This window comes from Candoia aspera, chromosome 2 (assembly GCF_035149785.1).
Source record: "Candoia aspera isolate rCanAsp1 chromosome 2, rCanAsp1.hap2, whole genome shotgun sequence".
In the NCBI taxonomy this organism is placed as follows: domain Eukaryota; kingdom Metazoa; phylum Chordata; class Lepidosauria; order Squamata; family Boidae; genus Candoia; species Candoia aspera.
In genome coordinates this window covers 75,484,328-75,508,103 of record NC_086154.1, presented here as the reverse complement: position 1 = coordinate 75,508,103, position 23,776 = coordinate 75,484,328, and the positions used below count along the sequence as shown (strand labels likewise).

At 40.5% G+C, this 23,776-nt stretch overlaps 1 protein-coding gene across 2 annotated transcripts; it reads right to left on the bottom strand.

Annotated features, from left to right (window-relative positions):
- Positions 1–3,904: 3,904 nt before the first annotated feature.
- NME5 (NME/NM23 family member 5) lies at positions 3,905–13,998 on the bottom strand. 2 transcript variants are annotated; one of them, XM_063296463.1, is made up of 5 exons: positions 13,369–13,998; positions 11,070–11,275; positions 10,399–10,499; positions 4,616–4,734; positions 3,905–4,128 (listed from the first exon to the last, which is right to left on the bottom strand). In XM_063296463.1, exons 1-5 carry the CDS (start codon positions 13,495–13,497, stop codon positions 4,048–4,050), a joined length of 636 nt encoding a protein of 211 aa, XP_063152533.1. In that variant the 5' UTR covers positions 13,498–13,998; the 3' UTR covers positions 3,905–4,047. The 2 variants fall into 2 exon arrangements, with proteins under 2 accessions (XP_063152533.1, XP_063152532.1); XM_063296462.1 differs by lacking the exon at positions 3,905–4,128 and having other exon boundaries at positions 4,179–4,734.
- Between the last annotated feature and the right edge of the window lie 9,778 nt (positions 13,999–23,776).

Genomic DNA, 23,776 nt, shown 5'->3' with positions numbered 1-23,776 from the left:
AGACTTTTTGGGGTGAGAGGTGGCAATGGAGAGCATAGAACTCTCAATACATCTGAGAAATTGCTGCAATATACTGTATGCCTATGATGAGTTTGCTGTGTGGTACCAGGCCTTGTTTGAAGGGAAAAGTGTTTAAGTTTCTAATAAAAGAGATGGTGTGGCAGACATCAGTTTCTTGAACATCCCCTTTTCTCTGGTTTCTTTTCAGTTCTATTTCTTAAATTAACTGAGGACTGTTATATACTAAGACTACTACCCTTAAATAATTTTAAATAATTAAATAATAAGCTCATCACTTATATTTACAAGCTGCAAAAAAGGATCAAAGGTGTTTAATAGATACGTAGATCATAATGTCAGCTATTAATTCTGTAGTTCTTATCTAACATTTCCAATGATGTTCAGAAAAAAGCTAATTCTCAGCCTAATGGATAACCACCTCAGTTCTGTCTGTAGCCCAATGCATTCTTATCCCTCACCCACATCACTAAAATGGAGTGGCTCATCTTCATGGCTCTGGAACAACATTTCAATCAAACTCCTCTCTGTCACTAGATATGATCAGTTGTTCAAATCAGCTTGAAGAACAAGTAAACTGGTGTTCTTAATCTGGTCCTTTCATGTCAGTAACTTGAATCCATTTATAAGCAACACAACAACCACCTGACGATTCTAATCTCTAAAATGTGACCAAGATTAATTACAATACCATTGGAACTCAGGAGATATATGGCATTCAAGGAGCAACTTTTTCCAGACAGTATTAGTAATTAGCCCAGGAATTCCTGAGTTTGATTCATTTACACAGGTACAGGGATCTCATGAAAACACAGTATTCGGAGCTCAGAAGGCAGAGGTTGAATGGATGAATGCAGCCTAAGCAACAGACGTGCTCAACACTCCAGGCTTCAAGATATCCTATTCATTAAGTTTTGTCTTTTATATAGTTTTTAATCAGAATATTTACTGCCATACCAAAATTATGATAGCAATCCCAATTATCAGATGTTCTTTTGTTAAATCACTGAAAGGCACAGTGGTCTAATCAAGATCAAGACTTACCAATATTATTATGCTAGGCTAATCTTGAAAATCCATATAAGTTGTAAATATGAATTGTTTGCTCTTAGTATTTGGCGTTCATTATGTTCTATATGAAACAGTTGTAAATGAAAAGTTGTTCTTGAAAAGAATGCAGATTGAATACATTTTTGTGCAAAGTGCAGGATATGTAAATTGTATTTTAATATAAGGTCAGAATTTTTAAAAACCCTGTCAGATGTACACAGGCAAAGAGGGAGAACTCCAGAAAGTTGCTCTGAGTTTTGCTCCTCACTTTGCCTGGGGAAACCTCAAGGGGCAGCTGCAGTACTGCAAAGTTTGTGAACTTGCTTGACAGACACATAAAAATAGATTATGAAAAGTAAATGGTATATTTATTTCTTGCTCAACACTAACCTCATTAATCATTAGTGTTATTCATGGTAGGAGGGAGATAAACGAATTCATCTATCATTGTAAGGGATCAGAGTACTGTGAAATTTGAAGACCTCAGGCATAAATAATAACTATATATTCTCACCCATAGAGGAGTAATCATTTGGATGACTGAGCTAAGTTTCTTATCTTTCTCCAAGAAACTAGCACCAAATTAAGCAGAGGAACTGTTTTTAAGGGAAATAGGGTAGAAGGTACTGCTGAACTTAAATGAAGGCCTACCTAGTCCAACATTTAGTTTTCTAATGGTTAGTAACAAGCCTCCAGGAAATCCATGAATATTTTAAACTGATGTTCCATGAATTGATGTTTTGAGACAGCCACCATGGCACAAAGGTTTTCCTAGATAGTAACTGGTGAGGTCATGCATTGTGCTAAATCACAATCTCATTTTAGCTTACTATGTCATATGAACTCAACCACCTGGCTTATTTAATAAGAATGGTTAAAAATGCACTATTTTGTACTGCCCTAATATGAAGTATATAAACATAAACATAAATATAAATATAAACATAAATATAAATTATAAATATAAACAGCCTCGTGTGGCACAGTATAGGAGGCAGTATTGCAACCAAAACTCTCCCGTGACCCGAGTTCGATCCCAGTAGAAGCCGGATTCTCTCTTGGGTAGCCAGCTCAGGTCGGCTCAGCTTTCCATCCTTCTGAGGCCGGTAAAATGAGCACCCAGCTTGCTGGGGAAAGTGACGACTGGGGAAGTCAATGGCAAACCACTCCACTATAGTCTGCCAAGGAAACGTCACGAAAGCAGCGTCCCCCCAAAGGGTCAGACATGACTCGGTACTTGCACAGGGGACCTTTCACCTTTCAATATGAAGTACTAAATAATTTAATATTATCTGCAGAATTGGTGGTTTCACTGTTCATCTCTAAATCCAATATATCCATGGTCAAGTTAAAAAGCAGTAATCCAAATACAGATTTCTGGCAGACCTCACTGATTTTTCCTGCCAATTCCAAAAACTATTCTCAGCCTCTTGTTCTTTAGTTAAGTGTCTATCTTATTCTTCCATTCCATTATATCAATGTTACATTTATTCATGGACTTTTTGGGAGAGAATATGTTAAAATATTTTTAGTATGTACTGTCCATTGAGCCATTACTATCCACAAGGCATTGTCATGAACATCAACAGGTTGGTGTGAGTCAGATTTTCTTTTTGCAAAAAATCAGGATTCTTTTAGCAAGGCATTTTTTAATGTTTTATTATTTTAATTATTTTATCACAGAAAATCTGTGATAATGTTTTATTATTTTAATGATTATATCACAGAAAATCTGTGAGTCAGATTTTCTTTTTGCAAAAAATCAGGATTCTTTTAGCAAGGCATTTTTTAATGTTTTATTATTTTAATTATTTTATTATTTATTATTATTCTATTATTAATAATACTTTCCATGCATTTATTCAGATCAGGTATTGTCAGCTATGATTATTTGGATTCCTTTCCATCACACTCAGAAACTCCTCTAAAAAATAGGAATAATACACTAGCTACTTTCCAATTTTGAAGAGCAGGAGTCAGTTTGAGTAATAAATTGCATATTTCTGTTACAACAGAAATTTTACTATTTCAATTAAGAAATCTTAATTGTAATCTGTGTTAATCTTAATATGTTAATCTATCTATCTATCTATCTATCTATCTATCTATCTTGTCAGTTCTAAAAAAACCCTTAAAATTGTTTGATTAGGCATCTGTCCAAATATCTTTTCTTTACTACCAATGTCTGCATGCATCAATGAAAGCATATATTATTTTATGAACTGATTTGAATAAAATACAAATAAAAAATTGTGCAAGTTAATTGGAATCTATCCTTTTGTATATACATAGTTAAAAAGACACTATATCAAACCCCAAACCAACTGAGGACAGTTTGTTGTGGCAATTAACATGCTGGACAAGAACTAGGGAGACCCTGTTTCAAATCCATTCAAAGGATGAGTGATTTTTGGCTAGTCAGTTTGAGCTCAACCTGTCACACAAGGCTGTTGGGGTAAAATGGAGATCCTCATGTTAGCTGTTTTTTTTCCCCTGGATAACAGTGAGATATAAACTAGATGAGTGGTTTTCAACCTTTTTCATCTCATGACACACATCTCATAGGCAGGACTTCCAGGTCACAAAACTGGATGTCTTGTGACATCACAAGTTGCTGGGACTCAGGTGGAGAAATTGAGAAATGGAGGCAGTCCACCCCTGGTGATGTCATGAAGGTGGGGTTGTGGCTGCACAGCACTTCCCGTCATTTACTTTGGCTTGCTAATGTGGCACACCTGCGGACCTTTTGCAGCACACAAATGTGCCACAAATGTGAACTAGACAAATAAATACACTTGTTATTTTAATGCATTAATTGCAACTAATAATCTTTATTAGTTTAAGATCCAAATATGGATATTGCCTCTTCCATCTGCAAATTCCAGTTGGAAGTATTTCTCAATATACAAATGATTTTAAAATTACAACTTATATCATACTTGCAGGAAATTGGAAAGTTTTAACTGGCAGTCTCTTCTCTTAAGGTTCCTCCACAATCACATTATGCCGCAATTTAGGTGTATTTGGATTATTTTCAATTAGCCAATCAGCCAGCCAGATCTATCAAAAAGAGCAACAACAAAATCTCATTTAATTTCTGTATAAAGAGACTGTTTGCTAACAGGAGGCATTCAAACTCTATGTTTCTATTGACCAAATTTCTTTTAATATTTCCCTTTTATAAAGCAGTGAGGAAAGTAGAAACTCCTTAGAATTCCCATACCTTTCTTTTAATGATTCTTACCTTTACCTTGCTTTTGCAAATGTACCTGTTTGTCTTACTAGGTGATGGAGAAGGAGGCAGTCAGTCTAGACTGCTCCTGAAATACAAAGGATCACCAATTATGGGTATTCTAGCTTGAAGGGACCAAACTAAATGTGCATATAAACAACTATTGCTCTTATCAACCATCAATTTTTCCTTTGGATTTCTACCTGTCATACAACTAGGGACATTTCTTCATTAGCAATTGAAGGCTACCAGCTGGTAACTCATACTAGCACTTTCATTCTGCCTCTTGATACTGGTATTTCTTGTGATACATACAAAAGGATCTGCTGGTTTCATCTTACACAGTGCTGTAAGTCCTTTCAGTAGAGTAGGTGTGACGTATATGTTAAGGTAATCCTTAGCAGCTTGACCAGCTGGGATTGGTTCAATCAATACTGAAAAAAAAAATGTTTACATACTGATTAAAATCCAGTAATTTGCCTTCTGATGCTGAACACATATTCCATGCTTGTCTTCTCCTAGATAATAGCATTTCAAGTTGAAATCACTAGTATTTTTAAAATCTAGACTAGAATGTCATGAAGAAAACTACTGTACTGTGCAGCTTCCAGTATTATGACACAGTAACCTTTATGGTGTTTATTCTGTCTCTCACATTGTGAACTTGCTTGTACTTGTAATAGTCCACCTTGGGATAGTAAAAAGTAATGCTTTTTTTTACAATATTTGTATGCCACTAATTCCACATGGACTCTTCAAATAAGATTATTTGAAATCATACCTAATTTGCCAGATAATGAACAAATAATGCCCTTTCAAAGCATCAATTCATAACACAATAAATGGCAACTGATACTTCCCCCTATATAAGTTTGAAGTCTCTTTTCTCAATAGGTTCATCTTGCCTGCCAAACCTTCTTCTGACAGCAAGAAAGGGAATGCTTTGATACAGTATCTACACAACATGCCACTTTTGCAATAATATAATCTGTGAACTGGAAGAGATCATGGAAGAACTTGACTCTGCAAACCCAATGTATGTTTTCCAGTAGGGTCAGTATTGAAGCTAGGGAATCCAAAAATATATCATTCTTCGTTAAATCAGCTTATATTCTAGAGGTGATAGGTGGCAGGCAAGAGATTTTAATGCATGAACTCACTCGAGGTGAGAAGCATCGCCATATAAGAAGTGATACAATGAATATTTCAGAAGTTCAACTTGAGCATCAGCTTGGCCTCCTGCTAAAGATACTGTCATCTCAAGAACCACAACCTGAATTTTTCAGAAAGCTTCCTCTTGAATCTCTTTCTCTTGCATTACAAATCTAGTGATTCACCTTTATTGAGTTCTGCTTCTAAACAAAAACTGTAGAACTGCTAGGCCTTCTTAAAAAAAAGTTTTCCTGCAGCCCTCTTTTCTGCTTGCATATTTACACAACAGCAATCTGCACCACCAGTAGAGAGCAGCATAGAGGTAATTTGCCAGCCAATGGTCATCCAAATTTTTGCAGCTCAGATATGATATGCCTAGCTCTGCAGTCTGGTATGTAATTAATTAGATTATTATACTATTGTCTCTCAGTCCCAAATGGGTACAAATATGATAATTGGATAAACACATATATGGTTTATCTGGAAAAGTCTTAAGGTCAAAAGGAGACACAGGGAGCTTATTATTGATACACAGTAAAGCTCATCTGCTTCAGCAAAGGATCGTTACCTTGTCGTGGTGCTGGAGCTTGAGCACCTCAATGACGCCATGAGCTAAACCGTGAAGGGCCACCCAAGATGGGAAGGTCATGACAGAGAGGTCAGACTAAATGCGATCCCTGGGGAAGGTAATGGCAACCCACCCCAGTATTCTTGCCGTGAAAACTAAATGAATCAGTACAACCAGAGATATGTCGGTATACCATCGGAAGATGAGACTCCCAGGTCAGAAGATGGTCAAAATGCTACTGGGGAAGAACAGAGGATGAGTTCAACTAGCCCCAGACGTGATGACGCAGCTAGCTCAAAGCCGAGAGGACGGCTAGCAGCCGACGGTGCTGGTGGTGAACAGCGAATCCGATGTTCTAAGGATCAACACACCACTGAAACCTGGAATGTAAGATCTATGAGCCAGGGCAAATTGGATGTGGTTATTGGTGAGATGTCAAGATTAAAGATAGACATTTTGGGCATCAGTGAACTGAGATGGACTGGAATGGGCCACTGCACATCAAATGACCACCAGACCTACTACTGTGGACAAGAGGACCACAGAAGAAATGGAGTAGCCTTCATAATTAATAGTAAAGTGGCTAAATCAGTGCTTAGATACAATCCAAAAAATGATAGAATGATCTCAATTTGAATTCAGGGCAAGCCATCTAACATCACAGTGATCCAAATATATGCCCCAACCACAGATGCTGAAGAAGCTGAAGTAGAGCAGTTCTATGGGGATCTGAAGCACCTACTGGACAACACGCCTAAAAGAGATGTTATTTTCATCACAGGAGACTGGAATGCTAAGGTGGGCAGTCAAATGACACCTGGAATTACAGGTAAGAATGGCCTGGGAGAACAAAACAAAGCAGGACATAGGCTGATAGAATTTTGCCAAGACAACGCACTCTGCATAACAAACACTCTCTTCCAACAACCTGAGAGATGGCTTTATACATGGACTTCCCCAGATGGACAACACCGAAATCAGATTGACTACATCCCTTGCAGCCAAAGGTGGCGGACATCTATACAGTCGGTAAAAACAAGAGCTGGAGCTGACTGTAGTTCAGATCACGAACTTCTTCTTGCACAATTTAGGATCAGACTCAAGAGATTAGGGAAGACCCACAGATCAGCTAGATATGAGCTCACTAATATTCCTAAGGAATATGCAGTGGAGATGAAGAATCGATTTAAGGGACTGGACTTAGGAGATAGGGTCCTGGAAGAACTATGGACAGAAGTTGGCAACATTGTTCAGGAGGCGGCAACAAAATACATCCCAAAGAAAGAGAAAACCAAGAAGGCAAAATGGCTGTCTGCTGAGACACTAGAAGTAGCCCAAGAAAGAAGGAAAGCAAAAGGCAACAGTGATAGGTGGAGCTATGCCCAATTAAATGCAAAATTCCAGAGGTTAGCCAGAAGAGACAAGGAATTATTTCTAAACAAGCAATGCATGGAAGTGGAAGAAGACAATAGAATAGGAAGGACAAGAGACCTCTTCCAGAAAATTAGAAACATTGGAGGTGAATTCCAGGCAAAAGTGGGTATGATCAAAAACAAAGATGGCAAGGACCTAACAGAAGAAGAAGAGATCAAGAAAAGGTGGCAAGAATATACAGAAGACCTGTATAGGAAGGATAACAATATCAGGGATAGCTTTGACGGTGTGGTCAGTGAGCTAGAGCCAGATATCCTGAACAGTGAGGTTGAATGGGCCTTGAGAAGCATTGCTAATAACAAGGCAGCAGGAGACGATGGCATCCCAGCTGAACTGTTCAAAATCTTGCAAGATGATGCTGTCAAGGTAATGCATGCTATATGCCAGCAAATTTGGAAAACACAAGAATGGCCATCAGATTGGAAAAAATCAACTTATATCCCCATACCAAAAAAGGGGAACACTAAAGAATGTTCAAACTATCGAACAGTGGCACTCATTTCACATGCCAGTAAAGTAATGCTCAAGATCCTGCAAGGTAGACTTCAGCAATTCATGGAGTGAGAATTGCCAGATGTGCAAGCTGGGTTTAGAAAAGGCAGAGGAACTAGGCACCAAATTGCCAATATCCACTGGATAATGGAAAAAGCCAGGGAGTTTCAGAAAAACATCTACTTCTGTTTTATTGACTATTCTAAAGCCTTTGACTGTGTCAAAGATTGGGAAAGGAGTACAACAGGGTTGTATACTCTCACCCTACCTATTCAACTTGTACACAGAACACATCATGCGACGTGCTGGACTTGAGGAATCCAAGGCTGGAGTTAAAATTGCTGGAGGAAACATTAACAATCTCAGATATGCAGATGATACCACTTTGATGGCTGAAAGCAAAGAGGAACTGAGGAGCCTTGTGATGAAGGTGAAAGAAGAATGTGCAAAAGCTGGCTTGCAGCTAAACCTCAAAAAAACCAAGGTTATGGCAACCAGCTTGATTTATAACTGGCAAATAGAGGGAGAAAACATAGAGGCAGTGAAAGACTTTCTAGGTGCGAAGATTACTGCAGATGCTGACTGCAGTCAGGAAATCAGAAGATGTTTAATGCTTGGGAGAAGAGCAATGACAAATCTCTATAAAATAGTTAAGAGCAGAGACATCACACTGACAACAAAGGACTGCATAGTTAAAGCAATCGTATTCCAAGTAGTAACATATGGCTGTGAGAGCTGGACCACAAGGAAGGCTGGGAGAAGGAAGATCGATGCTTTTGAACTGTGGTGTTGGAGGAAAATTCTGAGAGTGCCTTGGACTGCAAGAAGATCAAACCAGTCCATACTCCAGGAAATAAAGCCAGACTGCTCACTGGAGGGAATGATATTAAAGGCAAAACTGAAATACTTTGGCCACATAATGAGAAGATAGGACACCCTGGAGAAGATGCTGATGCTAGGGAAAGTGGAAGGCAAAAGGAAGAGGGGCCAACCAAGGGCAAGATGGATAGATGACATCCTAGAGGTGACGGACTCGTCCCTGGGGGAGCTAGGAGTGTTGATGACCGACAGGAAGCTCTGGCATGGGCTGGTCCATGAAGTCACGAAGAGTCAGAAGTGACTGAACGAATAAACAAAGCTCATCTGAGGTTATCACAGGGTAACCCATAACAAAAGGAAGGATTACCATAAAAGCAAAAGAATATGTTATCTCAAGAGTAGTGGCTAGTATCAGCCACATTAAAGTCTTTGCTATTATTTGGAACATGTTTGAACACGTTCTGAATTATAAATATTTTCAAATACATACAAACTCCATAAACTTCGTAAAAGCTAGGAATAACTATGCAATAAAGGCTTGGTTATAAACTAGGATTACCTACAGACAATATGCAGATACCAAAATTCAAAAACTAACAAAAGCATCATACATACCAACTTCAATTGTGCTAGCCCACTTTGTTTTCCGTTGCAAATGAATATTATCTCATTATCATCTCAGCATGAGAATTTACAAGAAAGATCACAAACTGAAGCTTATACTGACTTTTAGCTGAGAGTGAATGCCTGATCCAATTCGTCTCAAAAGGTGGCTATTAGGAGGATAAAATTAAGGACCATCTTAATTTTATCCTCTAATGGAGGATAATCACCTCTATGCTGTCTTGAGCAGTTAGAGGAAAGGTGGGAAATATATACAATAAATCAATAAATTGACTTCCAGTACCAGGTGTATACATAGAGGATTATATTATTAGAGAACGATCTCCTGTATTGTTCTTTGGCTCCATAGAAAGAAATGGAAATTGTGACCCTCTGGATGTCGCTAAACAATTACTCCCAGGAGCCACAGATAATATAGTCAATAGTGAATAATATTAGGAGTTTTCATTCAAAATCATCTGGAAGGCCCCAGGTTCCTCCGCTTTGCTCTAGTGAGTTCACTGGACCTTACACCTAGATAAGTGGTAGAAGACTGCAGTCTTGATGCTTTTTCTTAGCTGCTTGACTAATTTAAACTACGTATGAATGCTTAAAATGAAAAATAACCACATTTTCATTTTCATACAGATGATAATGTAACTCTCTGGTATCTAAAACAACAATGAGATTGGCTTTCTAGAATTAAACATCTCCTTAGCTATGTCTGAATGTACTGAAAGTGCAGTCTGATACTTACCTATTTAAAAGGAACTTGCCCATGTTTATTCCAAACAGGTGCATACAGGAGTATAGCCCACAAATTATGGATACAAAAAATAACTGGCAAAAAAACAATAAATAATATTGGAATTTTAAACAGATTTTGGTCTATCTAGCTTCATATAGGATTAAAACTTAAGACTTAAGCTGAGATGTGAAATTGAAAACTCCACTATATCTGAGTGGGGCTGGTGAGAAGCACTGAGAGATTTTCTTGGAATGATAACAATTCTAGATGGTAATTATATACCTTCAGGAAACATGAACCGGATTTCTCTTTCAGCTGAGGAAAAGCTGGCACTACCATGAAGTCCATTTCTCAGATCATCTGTCCCATAGATTGCTCTTAAACTAAAAGCAGCATAGACATGTTAATAGATGCAGTGCTCAACTACTCCATTTCTATTTAGTACTCTCAGAGTCTAATGTGACTTTCATTCAGTTAAGTAAATATTCAGAAACACGCTTAGTAATGATTACGATAAACTTATGATTAAACTTTTTAACCCGTATAAAGTAACTTGTTATTTAATTGAAAAAAAGGCAACATAAGGACCTCTGCCATGATTCTTCTATTTCTCCTCTAGTATCTCCCTTCCTCTATTAAAAACAACTAATCTATAAAGTAGTTCTAATTCATATAGCATGTATACAGGACAACGCTTGCTATAGGGGAATAGTATGTGGTAGGCCAGACACAGTAGAGAAGCTTTAACTTTATATTGCTTAGATCTGAATCTGACACACAAGTAAATTCTTTAAACGTAAGTACATGAAACATAATCACATTGCATAGCCTTAAATCTATAATACTTATGAAATCAAGGGTACAACAGTAATATCTGTTAATTCATTTAACAGCATGTCGGGTTTCTTAAGCTAAGTAGTTTGAAGTACTCTGAATGAAGTTTTTTAAGTTACCTGTCAGGATATGTTTCCTTAGCTACTATACTGCTTGAGGGTCCAAGAAGTTCCTTCCAGTATGAGATTGCTTTATGACGAGCAAGAACCATTACAATTAAAGGTCCAGAACTCATATAAGCTGTCAGGTTAGGAAAGAACATTTTCCCATATTGTTCTACATAGAAGTTGCTACATTGCTCTGGACTTAGCTGAAGCTTTCTTTTCTATAAAATAAATGAAAAATATCTCTAAAAGTACTGTTCAAAGGCAATCAACTATAATAGCTTGCATAAACATAAAGCTATAAAAGCATAGTAATCAGTTTGTATGAAACTCTTTCTGATTAGTATATAGATAAACCATTTGCTAGAACAGAAGCTGCAGTGTCGTCTTGAAAAGATGTTCACAAGTGATAAGATGGCATTGGGATTTCCATTTATCTTTGAAAATTTCTAGTTCAACTTTGAAAACTTACAGTACTGTAATAAAGAATGTCAGACATATTCTGTCTCATAATTTGCATGAAGATATGGTCACTTGTAACTGTAACTTGTTAGAACGCTTCCTGTTCTGAAAACCAAAAGCCAATAGGGAGAAGATAGATTTTTTGATCATCTTTAAATCTGTAATTATTCAGTCCATGCTTACAAAGTGTTCGTTACATTCTTGATTTCAAATTACTATCAGATCTTTAACCTTCTCTTGAAACCAAGTTGTACACATATAGTTTTTGACACACCTGGATCATATCAGCATTCTACATCCCTATGTAGGGCACTGACAGCAAAGCTAGATGTGACATGAAGGATCTGTGACTGGACCTCTTGGCATCTTTACTTATCCTAAAAGCATTTGCCCTGCATATGATCCAAATCAGGAGTAAAAGGAAGGATTCAAATCCTCCCCCATTTCTAAGCTGAACTGGAAAACATAGATGGAAGTACACTTGAGACTTTCTCAATTATCTCAATTCAGAATTCAATAAAAGTGATGTTAATTTATCTGCTTAGACCAGGGACAGCAATGTTCAATTTTTCATACCTCTGCAAAAAGCATTTTGCTTTCCCTAGCAGCTTATTGGACAGAAGAGAAAGAGAAATCAGAGAGAGAAAAGGGTTGCTCCTCCACCAATCCAAAAAAGAAAAACACAATCCCAACAGAAAAAAGGTTAGCCTGAGCTAAATCTTCCAGTGGCCTTGATCCTGGGTTGCTGGTAACAAAAGAAATAAAAAAAAGTGTTATTCTTGAAATTCCTGAATATCTTTGGCTGGAGTGATGCTTTATATTCTGGTTTTTCTTTTCCTACTCAACATCCTTTCTGATTGATGTATGATTTAATATGCATTGATGTATGATTTAATCTACATATTTTCTACATAATAACATACTTCCATGTAAGATTGACAATTTTCATATTACATCATAGTATTGCAAATTATATTTTACATGTACTTGTGGAATGTTATTAAAATTGTTTAACGCATGCAAATGCATTTTAAAGTAGCTACTGTAATAGACTATACTTATGTGAAAGTAGCCTGTACAGTTAACAGTGTTAACTCTGTTTAGAAGTAGACTCTGATGCCACTGATAAGCTAATGGTGCCTAGACCTCCCTCTTGTTCATCTGATGTCATAGGGAAGTTTATAACAATAGTTACAGGTTCTTGACGTCCTACACATTTGCATTATAAATTCAAAATACTAACTCTTAATATAAATTTAATTTATGATACATTACTGGAACTATAGATCTTAAAATGAAATCCTTGTTTACAATAAACTTGTCATTCAAATTTGGTGTTACTACTTTAGGACCTGGAATGTTTTATGCTGAGAAGGCATTGTTGCTGCTTAACAAAAGCAAAAACAGTCTTTGCTTTGAAAAGAGTTCCAAGTAGTGAAATAGTGACATCCAGTGGTAATTTTTAACAGTTTTCCTGTAGTCACACTATTTCTCCAGAACTGCCGCATTGGCAATTCCATGATTATAAAAATAGTATCTAGCTCAAGCAGTTGTACATAATAACAATTGGCCTAAACATTGGAACATCAAGAATATTTGTTAAGCAATTGTGGTATATAATAAGTTTGAATTAATGTTTGTTAATTGCTTTGGAATTTCAGAGCTCCTGTTCACAGCAGTTATTGATACTGTAATGTAAGTTTACAAGCAGCTTCACAACTAAATAATACATATCATCTAACACAATTACATTTTAATCAGGCCTTGTCCCTCAATATCTTTCTGACATTCCTTTGAGAAAGCCTAGCCCTGAAAAAAAGCAAATTAGAAATCCAAATTTGTTTTGTATTACCTGAGCAATAGTAAATCCTGATCTGAGAATTATATCTTCTATTTCTACTTCTTTGTTGATAATATCTGGCTTGATGATTGCCAAGGTTCTTTCAACATAAATTTGAGGTTTGGGCATTAAAGCCTGCATTTTTCGGATTAAAATTCACGTTGTCTTCTCCCACTGAAATGATACAATTATTATACCTCCAACATATACTCTTATTTGAGGGATGAAAGAATAGTAACCTGACCTTTCAGAATAAACATTGCATAAGCCAATATAGGACATGCACATTTACTCCAGCTGAGAATTAGGACTGCAGTGCTGAAGGGCCACACATTTTGGGTTCATCATTGGCCTGCAAATTAAGGATCACCTGGACACCCTAGCCTGTTTCCCAAAAGAACAAAATGACAAGTTAGAGACAGGGCCTCATGCATCATCCAGAAAAGAACAGCTATTTGACACTTTCTTCTTTGCCAGAAAGATAAAATAATTTTTCATAAGTTTAAACATCTCAATTTGCTTCTCTCCTTCCTTTTCCCAAAACATTTTTAACACTGCTAAATACCTATGATGATGTCTTCAACAGCTGCATAACCAATAGAAATCAATGTCCTGCTCACTGGGGACTACAGTGCTAGGGGGGGAAAAGTCATTTGATTTCTGCCTCCGTGAAAGGGTGTTTATGGTGCCGCCCAAATCTTATGCACGTTTACTCACCCAAGATGGCTATATTCACTGAGGCTTTACCCTTTGATCAAAAGGATCGGACGTAACAGTAGTCCTCCCATAATGATATCTATGCCTGTTCGCCAGGAACAAGTCCTTCCCACTGAATTCATTAGAGAACTGCTAGGCAAGCCTGCAGATAATTGCAACCCCAAGCGACACCCCCTTTCTCTGTCTCCCTGCAGTTTTGCCAGTGACTTCTCGGCGTCGCCGTTAGAAAGTGCGAGACGACTCCCACCCTCACCGAAGCCTCCACTAACGAGAAAACTCCCGTTACACACCTGTTAATTAAGCCCTACCGCGCCAGATATGGTTGCTAGGCAACCAGTCAAACTGCTGGGAAAACACAGTTCCTATGGTAGCCGGCAGAGTCCGTTTCGAAACGCACGTTGGCTTCGCTTTTGCCATTTTCTGTTTTGGCTTTATATTACTAGCAATCTCTGGACAGACCGTTCTTTCCACCATCGTGGATGTTTTGGGACATGTGGTATTTTAAAACTAAAGTTACCACATGTGGGCTAGAAAAATCCGGAGGACCCACAAGTCAGCAAAGTAATGTATTTGCTGCCAACTAGTGGCCATCTGAATTTTTGTAGCCGGGTCTGATCGCTCTACATACTAGCCACGTCTGTGGTCTATAAACAATGGAACTCACATTCCTCCTCGGAGAAGCCTATCTCTTTCATTAGCTAGATGCTTTCCAGTTAGGCTGGTTTCCCTTTTCAACTTTACTAGGAAGAGTGACCCACCTAGCAAGGAATTCAGCTTCTGCCAGTTATCACTCTTAGTATCATTGGTAATTTCCTAGGAAAGGAGAAAGGAGAAAAGCGGACCTAGAAGGGAAGCAGCAGATGTAAAGGATGGCTAGTCAACCGTTTGCAACTGCTGATCTTCTTTCATTGGAAGCCTTGTTAGAGCAATAGAAGAAACAGATCATCTAATTAATAGATTTCTCACACCTTTCATAGGTAAATCTAATTAAAAGAGAGAGAAAATTATATTTGCATTCTGTGGTCACTTACAATCCTTATTTGACAATAAAGAATTGAAGTACAATATATTAACAACTGTGACATTTGTTTTAAAATTCAAATTGTGGCCATATAGTTTTATACATTTTCTGAATTTATATCTCTATCTATAATGATATAAACAGACAAAGTGATGTGGTGGTTAAAGTGTTCGACTATGATCAGAGAGATCCATGATCACGTCCAGCCTGGACCATTCACTCCCAGCCCAATCTATTTCACAGGGTTGTGTTATTGGGAATTTGAAGAAGTGCTCTGAACACCTTAGGTTTCTAAAGGAAAGGTGGGAATTTGAATCTTACAAATAATTAGCCTTCTTTGTGAGGCTGCCTGTGCTGTTCTCCAAACTACGCATGCCATTCTCCAAATTATGTGAGCCATTCTCTAAATCACACACACCATTCTCACAATGTTTCAGAAGGCTCCTGAAATCTCGTGAGAAGGTCGCACCTGCCTTTCTCCAAATTGTGCGTGGCCTTCTGAACATAGTGAGAACAGCATGTGTAATTTGGAGAATGGCATGCATGGCTTCAGAAAGAAGGCCTGTCATGGCCAGCAGCTGCCTTACATAGGGCCAGGCCAGGTGTGTCTCATCAGCAGCAGGAGGAAAAAGATGGCAGGACCATGGCAGTGGAAAGCAGCATGGTGGGGGCAGCTAGGGCCTTGCACTGTGGAGTTGGGATGGCTGGCCACGGTGCAGAGTTTGAGGTGGCACTCCTTGGCAGCAGTGGTGGCACTGGTGGCGCTGGGGCTGAAGTAGAGGCCTGGGGGCAGCGACGGCCAACTGAAACTGCTGAAGGCCCTGGGCCTCTACACTTCAGCCCCAGTGCCACCAGTGCCACCACCACCTCTAAGGAGTGCCACTGTGCAGGGTGGCCAAAAGGGGAGAAATGAGGGGAGGGGGGAGATAGGCAGGTGGAGGGAGTTCAAGCACCCCTGCAGTTGTAAGTGTGGGCGGGCTGCCAAGTGCCTGGATTTTGATCATGTGACTGCGGGGACACTGCAACAGCCATAACTTTGGGGACGGACTAAATGTAAGTACCATTTGTTCAGTGCCACCATAACTTCAAACGGTTGCTGAACAAATGGTTGTTAAAGGATTGCCTGTAAACTACACATCTTTGTCTTACGCCCTGCTCAATGCTGAACCATTATCTAAGCATTCCATTTATTATCATGTGTGATTTACTTCCATCGTATACTGTTTATAATTCAAATCTATTCACTTTAGCTTTTTCTAATCCAAGAGAATATTTGTAGCTCAGGGTTGAACTGTGGAGTCCTTGGTGCTCTCCGAGCCTTGTTGTTTTCTTGCAGACATTTCATTGCCAGACTAGGCAACATCTTCAGTGCGAAAAGGGAATGGGACTTGCTCCCTGTTTATATACCATGGCTTGCCCTGCTTGTGTTGGTGGGGGTGCTGTTCTCCCCTAGGTAGTTCCTTGATTAGGCTGTTATTTGCTGCTTGGTTGACTGAGTTAATAGTTCCTTGATTAGGGTATTGTGTACTGCTTGATTGTTCGTCTGGTGTTAATCCTGGTATTAACCTTTGCATCCCTGGGTGTTGATTGCTGGTGAGGAGGTGTTTGTGAGAATTGAGGTTGTTTCAGAGGGACAACCTCAATCGTTAACAGAGCCAGAATGATTGGCTCTCAAGGAATTCCTGGACATCAATTTGAGACAGGGTTTCATTCGACCTTCCACCTTGCCAGTAGCCGCCCCAGTTCTTTTTGTAAAAAAGAAGTCAGGGGAATTAAGACTGTGTTGTGACTATCGAAGACTTAATCACTATCAAAAACCACTACCCCTTACCTCTAATCTCAGAACTTCTGGAGAGACTTCGTAATGCACAGATTTTTACAAAACTGGACCTTAGAGGAGCATATAATCTCATCCGAATACGCAAGGGCGATGAATGGAAGACTACTTTTCGAACCTTTTATGGGCATTTTGAGTATAGAGTCATGCCCCTCAGGTTGTCAAACGCGCCAGGAGTATTCATGCATGATGTCTTTAGGGATCTCCTCGACAAGTATTTAATTATATACTTAGATGACATCTTAATTTTTTCTGCTTCTCGCAAGGAACATGATAAACACGTACGCACTGTTCTCCAACGATTGCGAGATAATCATCTGTTCACTAAGTTGGAGAAGTGTCAATTCACTCAGAGTACCATTGACTCTTCAGCAAAGGATCATTACCTTGTCGTGGTGCTGGAGCTTGAGCACCTAAATGATGCCATGAGCTAAACCATGAAGGGCCACCCAAGACGGGAAGGTCATGACAGAGAGGTCAGACTAAATGCGATCCCTGGGGAAGGTAATGGCAACCCACCCCAGTATTCTTGCCATGAAAACTAAATGGATCAGTACAACCAGAGATATGTTGGTATACCATCGGAAGATGAGACCCCCAGGTCAGAAGATGGTCAAAATGCTACTGGGGAGGAACAGAGGAGGAGTTCAACTAGCCCCAGACGTGATGACGCAGCTAGCTCAAAGCCAAAAGGATGGCTAGCGGCCGACGGTGCTGGTGGTGAACGGCGAATCCGATGTTCTAAGGATCAACACACCATTGGAACCTGGACTGTAAGATCTATGAGCCAGGGCAAATTGGATGTGGTTATTGGTGAGATGTCAAGATTAAAGATAGACAGTTTGGGCATCAGTGAACTGAAATGGACTGGAATGGGCCACTTCACATCAAATGACCACCAGATCTACTACTGTGGACAAGAGGACCACAGAAGAAATGGAGTAGCCTTCGTAATTAATAGTAAAGTGGCTAAATCAGTGCTTGGATACAATCCAAAAAACGGTAGAATGGTCTCAATTTGAATTCAGGGCAAGCCATCTAACATCACAGTGATCCAAATATACGCCCCAACCACAGATGCTGAAGAAGCTGAAGTAGAGCAGTTCTATGGGGATCTGCAGCACCTACTGGACAATACACCTAAAAGAGATGTTATTTTCATCACAGGAGACTGGAATGCTAAGGTGGGCAGTCAAATGACACCTGGAATTACAGGTAAGCATGGCTTGGGAGAACAAAATGAAGCAGGACATAGGCTGATAGAATTTTGCCAAGACAACTCACTCTGCATAACAAACACTCTCTTCCAACAACCTGAGAGACGGCTTTATACATGGACTTCACCAGATGGACAACACGGAAATCAGATTGACTACATCCTTTGCAGCCAAAGGTGGAGGACATCTATACAGTCGGTAAAAACAAGACTTGGAGCTGACTGTAGTTCAGATCACGAACTTCTTCTTGCACAATTTAGGATCAGACTCAAGAGATTAGGGAAGACCCACAGATCAGCTAGATATGAGCTCACTAATATTCCTAAGGAATGTGCAGTGGAGGTGAAGAATCGATTTAAGGGACTGGACTTAGTAGATAGGGTCCTGGAAGAACTATGGACAGAAGTTCGCAACATTGTTCAGGAGGCGGCAACAAAATACATCCCAAAGAAAGAGAAAACCAAGAAGGCAAAATGGCTGTCTGCTGAGACACTAGAAGTAGCCCAAGAAAGAAGGAAGCAAAAGGCAACAGTGATACGGGGAGATATGCCCAATTAAATGCAAAATTCCAGAGGTTAGCCAGAAGAGATAAGGAATTATTTTTAAACAAGCAATGCATGGAAGTGGAAGAAGACAATAGAATAGGAAGGACAAGAGACCTCTTCCAGAAAATTAGAACCATCGGAGGTGAATTCCAGGCAAAAGTGGGTATGATCAAAAACAAAGATGGCAAGGACCTAACAGAAGAAGAAGAGATCAAGAAAAGGTGGCAAGAATATACAGAAGACCTGTATAGGAAGGATAACAATATCGGGGATAGCTTTGACGGTGTGGTCAGTGAGCTAGAGCCAGACATCCTGAAGAGTGAGGTTGAATGGGCCTTATATGCCAGCAAATTTGGAAAACACAAGAATGGCCATCAGATTGGAAAAAATCAACTTATATCCCCATACCAAAAAAGGGAAACACTAAAGAATATTCAAACTATCGAACAGTGGCACTCATTTCACATGCCAGTAAAGTAATGCTCAAGATCCTGCAAGTTAGACTTCAGTAATCCGTGGAGCGAGAATTGCCAGATGTACAAGCTGCGTTTAGAAAAGGCAGAGGAACTAGGCACCAAATTGCCAATATCCACTGGATAATGGAAAAAGCCAGGGAGTTTCAGAAAAACATCTATTTCTGTTTTACTGACTATTCTAAAGCCTTTGACCATGTGGACCATAACAAATTGTGGCAAGTTCTTAGTGGTATGGGGATACCAAGTCATCTTGTATGCCTCCTCAAGAATCTGTATAACAACCAAGTAGCAACAGTAAGAACAGACCACGGAACAACGGACTGGTTTAAGATTGGGAAAGGAGTACGGCAGGGCTGTATACTCTCACCCTACCTATTCAACTTGTACGCAGAACACATCATGCAACATGCTGGGCTTGAGGAATCCATGGCTGGAGTTGAAATCGCTGGAGGAAACATTAACAATCTCAGATATGCAGATGATACCACTTTGATGGCTGAAAGCGAAGAGGAACTGAGGAGCCTTATGATGAAGGTGAAAGAAGAAAGTGCAAAAGCTGGCTTGCAGCTAAACCTCAAAAAAACCAAGATTATGGTAACCAGCTTGATTGATAACTGGCAAATAGAGGGAGAAAATGTAGAAGCAGTGAAAGACTTTGTATTTCTAGGTGCGAAGATTACTGCAGATGCTGACTGCAGTCAGGAAATCAGAAGATGCTTAATCCTTGGGAGAAGAGCAATGACAAATCTCAATAAAATAGTTAAGAGCAGAGACATCACACTGACAACAAAGGTCCGCATAGTTAAAGCAATGGTGTTCCCCGTAGTAACATATGGCTGCGAGAGCTGGACCATAAGGAAGGCTGAGCAAAGGAAGATAGATGCTTTTGAACTGTGGTGTTGGAGGAAAATTCTGAGAGTGCCTTGGACTGCAAGAAGATCAAACCAGTCCATACTCCAGGAAATAAAGCCAGACTGCTCACTTGAGGGAATGATATTCAAGGCAAAACTGAAATACTTTGGCCACATAATGAGAAGACAGGACACCCTGGAGAAGATGCTGATGCTTGGGAAAGTGAAAAGCAAAAGGAAGAGGGGCCAACCAAGGGCAAGATGGATAGATGATATTCTAGAGGTGGTGGACTTGTCCCTGGGGGAGCTGGGGGTGTTGATGACCGACAGGAAGCTCTGGCGTGGGCTGGTCCATGAAGTCACGAAGAGTCGTGACTAAACGAAAAAACAACAACAACCATTGACTTCCTAGGTCAGCATTTTCTGCTACCGGAGTTGAAATGGAGCAAGAAAAGGTGAAGGCGATACAGACCTGGAAACCGCCATGACACGCGAAGGACATACAACAGCTATTGGGCTTTGCAAATTAGTATAGAAATGTCATCCCCAACTTCGCGGAATTGGCAACACCCTTGTCCAATCTATTACGGAAGAAAACTAAATTCTTATGGGGAGACACTGAACAACGGGCTTTTGAGAAACTAAAATTGGCCTTTACAATAGAACTGATTCTCAGACACCCCAATCCCACTCAAACATTCATAGTAGAGAGGGATATGTCGGATGTCGCCATTGGAGCTGTCCTGCTACAACTGGACCCCCACACTGGCATCTTGTATCCTTGTGCTTACTATTCTCGCAAACTGGCTTATACAATCTGGGATAAGGAGCTCCTGGCCAACAAGGCAGCACTGGAGACCTGGCAACACCATATGGAAGGGTCCCGTCAACCATTTGAAGTAAGAACGGACCATCGTAATTTGGAACATTTAAAAACAGCCAGAAACCTGAACCAGTGACAGATCCGATGGTCTCTATTTTTCTTGCAATTCGACTTTTGCATCTCGTACATTCCACGAGGACAGAATCAACAGGCAGATGCTCTTTCAAGGAAGCCTGAGTATGATCGTCTGGGGCCCCCATCATCACCACAGACTGTCATTCCTTTGGAAAGGTTTGCCGCTACGAGCGTGACATGAGACCTGTTACAGCGAATCAAGACTTGCCAAGAAAATGATCCTTTTGTGAAGCAGCAGAGACAGAAAATCGTGCAATCCCCTATTGACCAATTCACTCAATGGTCATGGAATCAGGGAGTGTTATGTTTTAGGGATAGCTATTATGTTCCAGCTGGGGAGCTGTGAGAATTGGTTCTTCAACTGTGTCATGACAACCCTGTAGCTGGTCATTTTGGCTATTTCAAAACCCTAGACTTAATTAGTCGAGAGTTTTGGTGGCCATGATTACAAGAAGATGTCAAGGGGTATGTGGCTTCATGCCCCGAATGTCGCAGGGCAAAAAATCAGACTGGGAAGCCTGTTGGACTTTTGATGCTGCTACCAACACCAAGTCAGCCTTGGGAAAGCATCTCCTTGGACTTCATTACCGACCTTCCTAAGTCCCAGGGTGCCACCACCATTTTGGTAGTTGTGGATGCATTAATGAAGATGGCCCACTTTATCACCTCCGCAGGATACCCACTGCCTGGGAAACCATGCGGCTGTATATTAAACATGTTTTCAAACTTCATGGACTAGCTAAGGGAGTAGTGTCCAAAGGGGGTCGCAGTTCACTGCTCAATTTTGGAAAGCTCTTCTTGAAAACCTGGACATGCATTGGCACTTACCTTCTGCATATCACCCAGAATCAGATAGGGAGACAGAATGAGTGAACAAGGTGTTAAAGCAGTACCTCCGCTGCTACGTAAATTTTCAGCAAAATAATTGGGCCGACCTCCTAGCAATGGCAGAATTTGCGTATAATAACACTACACTCTTCTATCAGGATGTCACGGTTCTTGGCCAATTATGGTTTTCATCCTCGCCGGTTTCCTCTAACAACACCTGCATACTCCATACCAGCTGCCAATCACTTCACTAAGAAACTCCAGTCCATTCACCAAGTCCTTCGAAGCCAATTGGAAAAAGCAAAAGAGGACTACAAGCCGACCAACACTGACTGACAGGACCACCTTTAGATGTGGGAGACCTTGTATGGTTATCTACAAAACACCTTTCGTCGGCCCATCCATCCAAAAAAATTGGATCATTGGTTCCTGGGACCATTTCCAGTAGAAGCCATGGCCAACCCAGTCACTTTTCAACTAAAACTTCTACCTCACCTTTGGGTACACCCCATGTTTCATAGATCCTTATTGGTATACACATCTTTTGATGACAGATAAAATACCAGAAACAGTAAGGATTAAAACTCCATCAGTCATATTATTTTGACTTGGATGTGGGGCCCTAGAGTGTTGGTCACTCATTTAACTTAGCTTGTATTTCAGCAATTAGTAATAAATTGGATGCAGTTAGATGGATTTACTTCTGTGGAATCATGTACAGGATATACTTTTTATAAAGATTATTATTTATTGAATATATTCTTAATTTTAAGGTGGCAGTCTTCCCAAAGCATCATTTGATTGATACCCCCTTAAATAGGATTTATTTTTATATATTATAAATAAAATCTTGTCTAATGAGCAAGAGCTGATTATGTGAGTTTGAGCATTTAATCTGGAAAAGTGTATTGGGGGAGGGGATTTTTTCGCCAGTGGTGGCCTAGCCTTATGCCTGCTCCTTTACCTGTCATTTTTCTGGAAGGTGTTAAAGAGGTGAGGTCAACATCACTGTATCAGTAAGCAAAGGAATGGACGGGGCTGTTTCCTTTTGACAATTAGACAAAGCATTGGAGACAATTCCCCACTAGTACAGGATTCCCCAGACATTATGACACGAAGCAACTAGATCCAACCCCAGCTGCGGCACTACAGGTGACAGCTGCTCCCTTGCAGCACCTCCACTTGTCTGTCATCTGCTTCTCCTATCTCGCTTCCTGTTCAGAGACCCCACCGGCCGGGCTGCCTCCAGCACCAAGGGGTAGTCCCCGCCATTTAGGGGGGCCGTGGCAAAGACCACAGCCCTCGGGACACCGGCCTCAGGAACTGCAAGTGGCCGGAAGCACGGGCTGTGCCTCGGCTGGCTTGACTAACCCCTCGCAGCCACGTGGGATCTGCGCCAGGCGCTCCCCGAAGCACCTCCGCTTCTTGGCCACCGTTTCCTCTTGGACGGTTTAAACACAACCCGCACAGCCTGCAGGCTGCCTAGATAAATAGGGCGAGATGAGGAGCAGCTCGAGCCCCCATTCCCATGCCCTCCTACGTGCCGATCAGATCTGCCGGCGCTTATGTGGGGGAGGACAAGGGGGAAACGAGGTACCACCCTAGTTATACTAGCGCCGACCTCCAGATGCCCGGAAGCAGCTCTCACAAGCTGGGATACTGATGTTTGCATCCCAGGAGAGCTTTCGCTCATTAGGGCGGTGAACTCGGGGACAACGTGGGAGCTCTGTCACGGTTACTGACTGCGAGGCCTCTAAATCTCTATTTCCGCGCTCCCGTAGAGAGCTGCAGGCCGCACAGCCAGCAGTTAGAAAAGAGGCGTGGCCGGGGAAAGAGTACGCAAGGGCGTTCACAGCCAACGAAAAAGGAGCTTCTACATGAGTGATTGAAGCGCTCGGCCAGTAAGAGAGAGGTTTGTTGCGGAGTGGCCGCGCGACCCGAGAAGCCTATAAAAGGAGGCCAGGCGGGAG

What these genes read in the sequence shown, in the direction of transcription:
- NME5 (XM_063296462.1), bottom strand. Translation starts at nt 13,497, where the DNA reads ATGCAGGCTTTAATGCCCAAACCTCAAATTTATGTTGAAAGAACCTTG. An exon ending in CAGGATTTACTATTGCTCAG is followed by an intron (nt 11,276 to 13,368) that starts GTAATACAAAAC and finishes TTTATTTTATAG; the next exon opens with AAAAGAAAGCTTCAGCTAAG. An exon ending in CCGGTTCATGTTTCCTGAAG is followed by an intron (nt 4,735 to 10,398) that starts GTATATAATTAC and finishes TTTTTTTTTCAG; the next exon opens with TATTGATTGAACCAATCCCA.